Below are 12,840 nucleotides of genomic sequence, written 5' to 3' on the forward strand. Positions count from 1 at the left end.
AGTCTCAAAATAATTATGCTAAAAGAAGCCAGGCAGGGGAGCCTGGGTAGCTCAGTCGGTTAACTATCTGATTCTTGATTTTGGCTCAGGTCACGGTCTCATGGTTTGTGAGCTGGAGCCCCACATAGGGCTTTATACTGACAGTGCGGAGCCTGCTTGGGATTCTCTCTCCCCTCTCTCTCTGCCCCTGCCTCGCTCGTTTGCAGTGTGTGTGTGCACGCATGTGCGCTCTCTCGCTCTCTCAAAATAAATATTTTTTTAAAAAAGAAAACAGTTAAAAAAAAAAAAAATAAGCTAAACAAAAGAGGCCATGCTGTATGATTCCATTCAGAATCATGTGTTCAGGAACACAAACTTACCTATCAATGATGACAGAAAGCAGATTAGTGGTCACCTGGGGGTGAAGGAAAGATGCAAAGTGGCACATGGAAACTTTAAGGTGTTGGATGATTCCTGTTTATTATCTTGATCATGGTGATAGCCTCACTGGCATACACATATGTCAGAAGGTATCAAATGGTATCAAAAGGTATATATTGTGCCATTCATTGTAGTTCATTCCCAACTTAACCTGTTTTCGACAAATGTTAAACTTGACCCCCAAACTTACTGGAATACATTTTTGAGGGTTTAATCGAGCACAAGAGCTAACTGGTGAACACTGGTAGGTGTCACAGGAACACGCAGGGCCGAAGCACAAAGTGTTTGCTGTTACTGACAGATGTGTGCCCCCAGCAACTGCAGAACTGAGAAGAACAAAGGCCATCCTTTGGATGCTTCACACCCAGGGAAAAATATGGTTGGTGTAGGGCGGCCTAGGCCAGGGCTTCAGAAACTCTAATATACTTGTGAATCACCCGGGACCTTGTTACAATGCAGATTCTGGTCCCTGAACCTGCATTTCCTCTAATTTTTTTTTTTTTAAGTTTATTTATTGTTTTAGTAATCTCTACATCCAATGTGGGGCTCGAACTCATGACCCCGATATCAAGAGTTGCGTGCTCTTCTGACCAAGCCAGCCAGGCTCCCCTGGGCCTGCCTTTCTAACACGCTCCCAGGTACTGTTGGTCCTCTCTGAGTAGCAGAGGCCTGGAAGACCGTGTCTGCTCTCAGTTTGTCTCACCCAGGCAGATTCAATGTCATTTGTAGGACTTCAAATAACTAATGCCAGCACAAAACAGTACATGATGTGTTTTTCTCTTGTAGCCTGAAAAGGGTAGGGAAAAGAGACAATCTTGAGAGGCTAGATTTGCAATGGCATGTGGGCAATAAATAGGTAGGTAGGTCTAAGGTGAAAAGAGAGCAATGAGGCCACATAAACATATAAAACTTTGATCCTTCTAAGCCACCCACAAGTTATATTTCATTTAAATATATGGATCTTCTCTTGTAGATAATGGAATAATCTGACTCACATTACAGTAACTAAGGTTCATTTTTTGCCTGCCTCTGTTGATAACAATGCAAAAGAAAAGCTACTCTACTCTGTAAGAACCTGAAGATAGAAAAATTCTTTTTTTTTTTTTTTAAGTGTATTTAATTTTGAGTGAGTGAGAGAGAGACAGAGAGAGAGAGGGAGGCAGAATCCGTACTGCCAGCACAGAGCCGGACTCGGAAGCTCCATCTCAAGAACCGTGAGCTCATGACCTGAGCCGAGATCAAGAGTCAGACTCTTAACTGACTGAGCCACCCAGGAGCCCCTGAAGATAGAGGAATTCTTATAAGGGTTATAATCATCCCATGGAGCTGCCCAATACTTTCTTCAAGGTTTGTTTGTATAATGTGATGAAGCGTCAAAGGCACCTGGCCTGGCCCTCCTCCTCCAACCCATGCTTCTCAGGAAGAGAGGACCAGGAGCCACTGGGGTGGGAGAAGCCTACTACCGTGAAGGACCTGCCGCCTGCCCCTCTCCCTGCTGGGGTCTCCTCACCAAGCTGCCCCCCATCGTCATCACACTGTATGACTGTTATATGATGGGACCATGTCATTCCTGAGTCTACCCCCACCCAGTGCCTTGCAAAATGCCTGGGACACAGAATTGCTCAATGAATGTTTGTCAGCCACAAGCACGGACGGTTAAAACAGGGCAAGGTGTTCTAAGATTCTCAAATACGTGCTTTCAAAAAAGGAGCTGTTCAGATAGGCCACTAGCTTTATGAATAACATGTCTGTAGAGAGATATAAAAGCGTGGATAAGATCTCGGCTTGCGCTGTCCTCTGTGACCTTGGCCAAATCAAATGATTTTTCATGCCTCAGCTTCTAGTACCTCAGGGATAAATAATGGTATGTCTCACAGGGTAGTTATGAAGACTTAATGAGATAATGTACAGAAAGCACTGAGCCCTGTCTGAATCACAGTAAGTGCTTAATAAATATTCACTGTTAGAATATAATTATTATTAAGCAGTGATATTCCCAAACCAGAGCAGAGGTAACACAGTGGGCTTTTTATTAAACTAGTTGTAATGATTACTCTCAAGCAGTAAACAAAAGGAGGACTTTCCTATAATGCATCAGGGTTAGTCACTCATGGAAGGCACTTCTTAGAGGTCTGTTTGTCCTAAAGACTGGGGGCGGGGGAGGAGCACAGGACATCAGAGCTGAAGGTGGGGTTTGAAGCTCTTTACAGCAATGTTGCTCTGCTATCAGACAGAGAGCAAAGGATTCTGAAGGGAGGGAGGCAGGGAGGAAGCCACACACACACACATCATAAACTTGGAGAAAGGAAGGGATGGAGAGGAAAGTGTTCACTCCAACACTGGAGTGGAATTGGAACTGTGGGTCATGACCCATTAGTTAAATGATGAAGTTATTTTGGTGGGTCATGACCAGCATAAGAAGGGAGAAAGATTGAGGAAAGGCAGAAGGAAAAAAAAAAAAAAAGGAAGGGAGGAGGGAAAAAAAAGAAAATAGAATAGAAAATATCAGAGTGCACTGCACATAGTAAGTAAATTTGGGAAAGTTTTGCTTTGTTTCTGTGTCTGTACATTTACATACAAATCCATGTACGTGAGTTCTGTTTCTCTACAAGGTGAATTTATTTACAACTGCACACCGCTGAAAAGCACGGCCCTAATAAATTCAAACTGCCTTATTAGCTAATTCCTGTAGGCTGTAAATTAGATTTTAGCAACTTATTCACCATTAAATTCAATTACACCAAAATAATTTTGGAAGTCCTATGGATCATGAAATTACCATGAGGTTTAACCAATATAGAGGAATTTGAGTTTCTAATGGCAATCATTAAAAAAATCATAAATACATTAGGAGTGATTTTAGAAAAAGGGTCTTTGCTTTACAAGTGATCCCACTAATACATTTAAAATAGGATTTTGGGGGCACCTGGGTGGCTCAGTTGGTTGAGCATCCAACTCTTGATTTTGGCTCAGGTGCTTAAGACTCTCCATCTCTCGTTCTCCCTCCCTCTGCTCCTCTCCCCTGCTCATACACTCTCTCTCTCTTTAATAAAAAAAATAAAGATTCTGAGCAGAGATCACCAGAAACTCACATGCCATGCAGCAAAAGTACCCACGTTCTAGAGAGAGATCTGCCATAATTAACACCCAGTGTAGAGAGTAAGTACAAGGGAAATTTTCTGGGTGAATTGCCTGAATACCAATAACAAATAGAAGTCATTGGACTCCCCCACATTCCTACACAGGCAGAAGGCCAAAGTGTATCAGAACTGGAAATCCCCTCTATAGCTCTCACTGTTCAGGATCATTAATAAAAATATTGCAGTTTCTACTCAGCATGTTAGAAACACTGCCATCAGTAGAAACATTTTTGGCTAACTTGCCTGAATAAAAAAATTAAGTTAGAGTCCCAGTAGAGGGCAACATTCCTCCCTCCCAGGGACCTTAAATACACAATTCAACACAAAACACAACACAAGCACTAAAGAGAAGGTTCTTAGATATCCCCACACTGGTGTCCTGTCAGCTCAGTGTCCCAATTAATTCCACGAATGCTGCCAAGGCGACAACGGGCTGGCCGCATTTGCCGCTGATGATAAAATCTCTGCTCAGCTGTCTAGGAGTATCAAGAAATCTTTAAATCTGTGCTACTTGGCACTGGGTGTCTAGAGCTGACACGTCCCCAATTCTCTGAGGCTCATCTTCCAGCCATATGGGAACTCTGTGCGCAGTTCGGCTCGGCAGTGCCAGCATCTCCTGGATGCGGTCGGGGCATTTCATTCCACGGCTAATACCCTCAGACTCCAGCGGGAAGGCCCAAATCCCTTGCTGGAGAATATGAGCAAAAACAGGTTGATATTGGGCTCCAAGAGAGCGTTAAGTAGACCATGTAGGGGAGATTCCACGTGTCCGTATCCAGCTACACCCCAGGGATTGGGTCACCGTGGAAATCCTTCAAGCATTAAACTTCTTCCCCATATGACTCCGAATCCAAAGGCCGTCACTGAATTCAGGTTGACAAATGATGAGTGGCCAAACGGTGCCCAGAGAGTCAGCAAACTGGAACACCAAGAAAGCAGCACGCCTTCCGGAGAGTAGAGAATCAATAAGGCATCAAGGGTAGACCATGTGAATCAACTCCTAGGGGGCCAGGCATAAATAACCAAGGCAGAGGTGGAGCTTACCTTTTTCATTTTCAACAGAACTTTTCTCTTCATCATCACCATTACCATTAAATGACCAGATACCATGAAGTCATAAGGTCTGGCAGACCTCTCTGCCACACAGAGCCAGTCAGCAAAGAGCACTGAGTACCTAGCATCCGGCAGGCACCATGCAAGGCTCTGGGGACACAGGAAACAAGCTAGACAGTCTCTGACCTCATGGCTTTTACCCTTCGGGTCATCCTTATACTGTTAGCGGATGAAGAAATTGCTGTGATGCCTGAAGAAATAAGAACCTGGGAGATGAGGCAATCACAATGGAGAAGAGACAGGCCAGGGGGGTGGCAAACTGTCAGGGCAGGTCATTTTCAAAGGCTTCTCACAACATCTTACAAATACCCCACAGCCCCTTAACTGTGGTGTTCAACTGCACAGGTCCAAATCAAGCAGGCTTGAGAGCACTGACTTCTCGGAGCCTCGTTAAAATGGGAATGCACGGTACCTATCTGCGACGGGTGCTGCAGAAATGACTTTGAATCTCCAGCTGGTACCACAGTCTCCACCACTCAGGAGGTAAGCGGCAAATGTGCACTGAATGAAATGACGTTTCCATTCTCCGATTGAAAAACAAAACGCAGCGGCGCTTTAGAATTAAAAACAAACAAAGAAACAAAAACCCGCAGCAGAACAAAGCTAACGCCTGCCTGGCATACAGCGCTTGAATATCACCCCCACTTCCGTGAACAAAAGGATGATTACCAATAAAAATGTTGGCTACTCACCTCCCACATCTGCTGTATTTGGCTATGAAGCCTTTTCCAGCGGAGGTGCCAAATAAGTCTTTATACAGTCTTTTGTTAGGTTTTTTGAGGGAGGTTTTACATTTCTTCTAAGTACTGTACTAAATGTCACTTACGAGTCATCAGCACTGACGGGAGTCTGGATGTGACGTACCTCTGGCACCAGGGCTACCGCTCAAATCCTACCCCCCACCCTTCGTCCTCCTCCCTTCTTTGAGGTTGGGGGACAAGATGGAAGGTGGTCTATGTTCTGACTTGGATGGTGTTCAGAATCAAGGGTGCTCAGCCTGGAGTGTCCTAAAGGATGTCAGATGGTCTCCCTTGGCAATGCTGTGCCACTTTCGTTCCGATAAATGTGAAGGGAGGCAGAGGAAGACTGACCACAAGGGATGGGAGCTGGAGATGGGTGTTGGGAGGTAGTAAATATACAGTTCTGAAGGCTGACACGGGACAAGCCCTGCGCTGGGCTCGCTCACACATAAGAAACCAATGGGATGAGCAGTATTATGCCTCATCACCATGGGGGACCCTGAGATGTGGGAGGTCACGTAATTGACCAAAGGCCACAGCGAACTCTCCCCGTCTGACTCCCGAGTTAACTATTTACTGTTCCTACGGGCTGGATCAGAGAAGGTGGGGCTCGCCTCCCAGACGCAGGGAGTGCGTCTAATCAGTCCTGGTATTTCATACCAGGAACAAGCCTGCCCCACTGGCATCTTGGCACTTTAACTTCTATGCCTGAGTTGACTCATCTGTCTAGTAGAGCTAGTAAATTCTGTCATCACTGGCCTGTCATTTGGATTAAATAATGAATGGTGTATTTGTCAAGTGGGCACTCAGTAACTGTTCAACTTCCTTTCCACTTTTTTGGATTATCGCTTGTTTTGGCCTCCTGGCTCCTCTTGCCTCACTCGGTGGTAAAAAAAAAAAAAAAAAAAAAAAGCTGCATTTACTCCCCCCAGCAGCGATGACACTGTAAGCAGCAATGACATATGTAAGGAGGATCAGAGAAGGGGTGCCTGGGTGGCTCAGTCAGTTGAGTGTCCAACTTCGGTTCAGGTCATGATCTCACAGTTCGTGGGTTCGAGCCCCGCGTCGGGCTCTGTGCTGACAGCTCAGAGCCTGGAGCCTGCTTCAGATTCTGTGTCTCCCTCTCTCTCTGCCCCTCCCCTGCTTACGCTTTCTCTCTCAAAAATAAATAAACATTAAAAAAAAAATAAAAGAAGGATCAGAGAAAATTCAGGGGGAGAAGCATAAGCATTATTCACTCTGAACTAGGACTAGTGCCATTTTGAAAAATCAACATATGCTATAATTTCATAAAACCGATAGATTGTTTCAAATTCCCAAAGGTTCTAGGGCTATTGATTTACTGACACATCAACTTACACAGACTTTTAAAAGGAAATACAGAATTCACAGGACACATTTCTGCAAGGAGCTCAAGAATTTCAAAAGGTTTATACCTACATATATTCTTTTTACAGAATAGGAAAGCGTGCACGGGTATCAACCTCATCTTATGCACAGTAAGGAGAAGAAACAAAACTAGTAAAACACCCAAATAAAATCCAGGACTTAACAGGTCTTTTCCAATCTAAAATCTAACACGTCAGAACTGCACGCTATATCCAATCTATTGAAAAGTAAACATATATGCCCAATTAGGATATGTAAATTGAACAAGTCATATTAGAAATATTCAAATACATTTTGGTTCCCTTTTCTCCAAACATGTCTGAATTTGGGGTGATGCCCAAAGCCCCATTGGAAGCCTGCTGCCTCGCCAAATCGAGAGGCATCTGAAACCTTCACATCGTTCGTGTGATGTCCAGGGAGGCCCCCCCACCCCCCACCATGATCCTCGATGGAGTCACAGCCCAACGCCAAACCTTTTCTGACTTGCTTCACACACTAAGGATTCAACTAAAATACGGATCCTAAGAACCTTCTCCCTCCCTCTCTGCCCCCAAGAATTCGCAGACGCGCCCTGCTTCTCTGTGATGCCGCTCCAACAAACTGGACGAAAGGATAAAGACTGACTCCACTTGTGCACGGAGACAACGGGACGACCTCGGACCGCCCATAAGGCCACAACCCAACCTACACATGGTCAGAATTCCTTCCTGTTGTGAGCGCTTGTTGTTCCTTACTGGACTGAACTTTTCTAAAAACGGCCACAACACTTCCCCCGTCCCTGTGAGTTTGCTGTGCCTACCGTCAGAAGTGGAGTCTACAGGGGCGCCTGGGTGGCACAGTCGGTTAAGCGTCCGACTTCAGCCAGGTCACGATCTCGCGGTCCGTGAGTTCGAGCCCCGCGTCGGGCTCTGGGCTGATGGCTCAGAGCCTGGAGCCTGTTTCAGATTCTGTGTCTCCCTCTCTCTCTGCCCCTCGCCCGTTCATGCTCTGTCTCTCTCTGTCCCAAAAATAAATAAACGTTGAAAAAAAAAAATTAAAAAAAAAAAAAGAAGTGGAGTCTACACTTACACCCTTGTGTCTCGACTGGCCCACGGGACTTTCTGGCCAGTGGGATACTAGCATTCCTGGCAATGCAACCCGAGGTGTGAAAAGTGTCTGTGCTTCAGAGCTTGGCCTCTCTTGCTCCTGGGAACTCTTCCACACCACGTGCACAAGCCGGGACTAGCCTCCCAGTGGGTGGGACTGTGCAGAAATGGAAGCTGCAGCAGGTGCAACCAGCCCTGCGGCCTTGAGGAAAGGGGGCGGGGGGTGAGGCCATCCTGGGCCACCTAGCCCCCCATCAGGTCAAACCAACTCAGAACCCCCAGCTGACCCACAGAACTGTGAACAAATACGGTGGTGGTGATTTTAAGCTGCTAAGATTTAAGGTGGTTTGTCACAAGGCAAGAGTGAACCAATACACTCAACTTTGTGTGTCATTTCTCGAACTCTGCCTTTACTGGCAAACTTGAAGTTGTCTACAGAATTGATCATAAGCAGAGATGTAGTGTGACCCACAGAAGGAAGCGTCTTCGGCAGTTCCTTTAGGAACTGAACATAGTGCTTCTCAAACTTCTCGACACTTGCAGGACAACCTCTGGGCATCTAACCCACACGGAATCGCTCACAGAGGGTACTAGCTTTATGCATACGGAACGGTCCCTGCGGCACTACTCGTAAGAACAAGGAAGTAGAAAACACCTATCTAGCAATCATTAGGGGAAAGGATAACAAATTACAGTGTAAAATACAACAGAAGAAAAAATGGTTACATGTTTCTCTAACAAGCTATGCTACTAACCATCTTACTACTGCTTCCACTCGCCCAGCACGGATCTCAGCAGTTAGGAGTCTGAGATTTCATCCTCAATCGTTACGTACTCCTGGAAACTGCCATCCACACACGGAACTTTCCCCCAGAGTCACAAGGCATGCAATAAATGACGGATTTGGGCAGCCAGAGTCAAGGGAGGGATATCTAGATTAATCCTTTATTAAAAATGCTCACATAGGAGTGCCTGATCTCGACTCAGGTCATGACCTCACGGTTCATGAGTTCGAGCCCCGCGTCGGGCTCTGCACTGACAGTGAGGAGCCTGCTTGGAATTCTCTCTCTGCTCCTCCCCTGCTTGTGCTCTTTCTTTCTCTCTCTCTTTCAAAATAAATAAACTCAAAAAAAAAAAAAAAAAAAAAAAAAAAGCTCATACAGGTATAAAAAAATCTCAACTAATCTCAACTTTTTTTCAGGGCATGACAGATTTTTAAAAATTTATTGTTGGAATATTATTCATGATAGTCAAAAAGGGGAAACGATCCAAATGTCCATCAAGTGCTAAATGGATAAACAAAATGTGGTACATCCACAAGGGGATATTATTTGGCCATAAAAAGGAGTGAAGAATTCATACATGCTACAGCATGGATGAACCTTGAAAACATGCTAAGTAAAAGAAGCCACACAAAAGGTCGCGTATTCTATGATTCCATTTACATGAAATGCCCAGAACAGACAACCCTCTAGAGACAGAATGTAGATGAGTGGTTCTCAGGTGCTCGAGGAGGGGAAAGGGAAGGGACTGGTACAGAGGTTCTTTGTGGGGTGATGAAAATATTCTAAACTTATTATAGTAAGAGCTGTACCACACTGTGAATATACACAAAAAAACCCACTGAACTGTACAATTTAAATTGGTGAATTGCACAGTATGTGAATTATAGCTTAATAAAGCTGTTTTGGGCGGGGGGGGGGTGCAAATAAATAAATAAATAAATGTCTCATTCAGTGATCCATGATGTGGAGTGCAGGGTGGTATTCATTATAACATAAGCGTTTACATTTAAATGCTGGGGAAAATCTTACTCTCATTGTTTTTGCTAATTATAGAAGAGGATAGTTTTTACTTATTGAAAATTCACTAAATCTCTACAATCCATACATTTCCAATTTATTTGGATTTGCCCTCACATCTAATAGAGCAAAATTAAAACAAAACAGTAACAACCCAAAGAGTCCCAGGCTGATGCCCCATGGTGTTCTGACTAACGATAATAGGCTTTGAAAACGTGGGCTCTTTGGGACAGACATGCAGAACTTGAAATGACTATTTGGGTCCCCCAAAGAGAGAGAGAGAGGAAGAGAGAGAGAGAGAGAGAGAGAGAGAGAGAGAGAGACTGTGTGTGTGTGTGTGTGTGTGCGTGTGTCTCCATGTGTCTAGGTTGGAGAGCTTGGGAAAATGTCTAAGAATTTAAGGTATACTGTGCCAGTCCACAGGGAGGCACGGAGGTGAGGTGTCCTGGGCCAGACCCCTGATCTCCCAAAGCTGCTTCTCTCTCCTCAGTCTTAAGCATTCTGTGTATGTGTCTTGTCTCCCACCCAGACTGTAGACTGCTAGAGGGGGCCACCATGGCCAGTTTGATTTTCTCTCTCTCTCTTAGAATCTAGCCAAGTTCAATCTAACCAGCAGGTGATTTAAAAAAAAAAAAAAAAAAAAAAAAGCAAATTCAGGGGCGCCTGGGTGGCTCAGTTGGTTAGGCATCCGATTTCAGCTCAGGTCATGATCTCATGGTCTGTGGGTTCGAGCCTCATGTCGGACTCTGTGCTGACAGCTCGGAGCCTGGAGCCTGCTTTGGATTCTGTGTCTCCCTCTCTCTCAAAAATAAACAAACATTTAAAAAAAAAATCTTTAAATAAAAAAAAAAAAATAAAGCAAATTCATAAAATTATAGGTTAGCGGGTAACAGGCATGTTACAAAAGAATTCTCTTCACAAAAAGATTCACCGGACACGTGCTCCTAACATAAAAGATCGGTTTGACTTAGGAAAAGACCTCCCAACCCTCAACTTTTCAAGGAATCTGTGTGCAGTGTATACTATGTAAAATGTGGTAGGCTTTAATGAACAGTACTTGCTGTCAAGTGAGAGCAAAGCAAAACAAAGAACTCAAAAGCAGGTGCATTGTGGAGACTCCCCTAGCCCCGTAAGGAATCCAGATGTAGGTAAGAATTGCAGTCGGAGAAGTCACCTTCTAGAAACCTAAGCCATCGAGGGGACAGCTGAGACGAAAGCCTTCTCGCGCCCAGGCATTCAGCAGTTGCCTGGACGCTCATGAGGAGAGAGACAGAGCATCTAGTCAGAGGGTCAGAGCCCAAGCGAACAGCGGAAGGAGCTGGGCCCTCACCTCGGGAATCAGCCGCCGCCTCTTCACGCTGGGGACAGAGTCAGGCTGGCCATCGCAGCCCGGGGGCTTTCGCTTGCTGGAATCCTGGAGGGCAGGGAAGACGCTGTCCAGAGGGTGCTTCTCGGAAGACCTGGAACTCACTGAGCAGTCCAGGGCAGCATCTTCGGCCTCTGTCTCCACTTTCACTGTGTTATTTTTTAGAACTGTGGCAGAGAAGAAATAGGGCTCAGTGGGAAAGACCACTGGGCCGCTGGGAGATTAGCAGGGTTCCCTGAGCGGCAGGGTGTTTGCGGGGTGCCCTCTGACACTAGCACTCACGTAAGAAAGTCTAGTCACAGTAAAACTGCGCCTTCCAACCTAGCAGTTTTTATCTTACCACATTAGTGCTATACAATAAAATCACGATCCGAGAACATTTTGTTCAAAACTGGTTCTAAGGTCCTTTTTGGGGGGAAAGAGCCGAGACGGAGAGAAAGAAACAAATACTATCTTTTAAATGATACTTTAAAAAAAGTAATTCTGGAAAGATACATACGATACTTAGAGCAGGTGTACGGGCAGAGGGGGATAAGCAGGCGTGGGAGGAGACTTTCCACGGATTTTTCATTATGTATCTTTTTATATTTTGAACCATTTGAGTGTATGACCTAATAAAAAATATTAAAATTAAAAATATGTTTTAAAAAGAAGCTTTTTTTTTACCTTCTTCTACATCTTCACTGAATTCAGCTGAGTTCATCTTCTATTCCACTAAATGAAAAGACAAAGACAAAGCCTTGATTTATTTCTTAATTTTCTGTCCCCATGAGAAATTCCCTTACCCTCCCAACCTGGCTCCGGGCAATGGAGGGTTAAGCCGAAACTGTTCCTCAACATCATGGAATGCATCCTCTTAGTGTTGTCCGCAGCTGCTCAGAAACAGCCAGGCCTTCTGAACACCCTCTGCGAGCACGTCCCCCAAACTGCATGTCGGCAGAATGCGTCTTAAAGCATGAGTTTTGCTTTAAGGGGCAGTGTTGTTTGAGAAAAGCAGGTCTTACAAAGAGACCTCAGTTCGGATGATCTCCTATTGGTCCCTGCTTTATCATTTCCAGCCACAGACTGCAAAGACCAAGACGCAGGCAATGGCTCCTCTGGGCACGAGTGGGTCTTAGACTCCAGGTGGTGCAGAAAGACCCGTGCTGCCCATGGTGCAGTCATCAGTCACACGGCCACCGAGGACTGGAAATGTGGCTGGTCGAAATGAAGACGTCCATAAGGGTAAAGTACACACTGGATTTCAAAGACTTAGCACAGCAAAAAAACAGTGTAAAATATCTAATAATTTTTTACGTCGATTACACGGCGAAGTGATGTCAGCTATCTTAAAATTAATTTCACCTTTTCTTTTAACGTAGCTACTCGAAAATTTTAAATCACACGTGTGGCCTGCATTCTATTCTTGTTGGATGGTGTTAGTCTAGCCCTTCCTTCCAAAGCAACAAGAAGAGGCAGTGTGGGTTTCTGAAGTTCTTGAGCTCCACATAATCTGCTCCAAACCTTTCTTTTTCCTGATGAGGGAGCAAGGCAGGAGGGGGCGGGGGGGTGGGGCACAGAAGAGCGAGGGGGACTGTATGGGCTGCCAGGTTTGGTGCAGAGCCCCCGACTCCCACTGCCCCGGCCAGAATGGAATGGACACCATGATTAAAAGCACCATTAATCTTTGAGATTCCCCGAACTACCCTAAATTACATAACAACATCCGCAAATAGCATAAGGTGTGAATGAGGGAGCAGCGTTACAAAAGAATACACATGAGAGCCTTTACTGTTGACACCGAGG

At 45.1% G+C, this 12,840-nt stretch overlaps 1 protein-coding gene across 1 annotated transcript in view; it reads right to left on the minus strand.

The window, feature by feature from the left end:
• BEND3 (BEN domain containing 3) overlaps positions 1–12,840 on the minus strand; it is a 35,541-nt gene that overhangs the window by 7,905 nt on the left and 14,796 nt on the right. The window contains exons 2-3 of the mRNA XM_086707523.1: positions 11,722–11,769; positions 11,020–11,222 (exon numbers count right to left, since the gene is read on the minus strand). Of these exons, the coding sequence (XP_086563649.1) occupies positions 11,020–11,222; positions 11,722–11,758 (240 nt within the window). The 5' untranslated portion in view covers positions 11,759–11,769. The remainder of the gene's footprint in view (positions 1–11,019; positions 11,223–11,721; positions 11,770–12,840) is intronic.

Source organism: Puma concolor, chromosome B2, assembly GCF_028749965.1.
Source record: "Puma concolor isolate L17-30 chromosome B2, mPumCon1.1.hap2, whole genome shotgun sequence".
In the NCBI taxonomy this organism is placed as follows: Eukaryota; Metazoa; Chordata; class Mammalia; order Carnivora; family Felidae; genus Puma; species Puma concolor.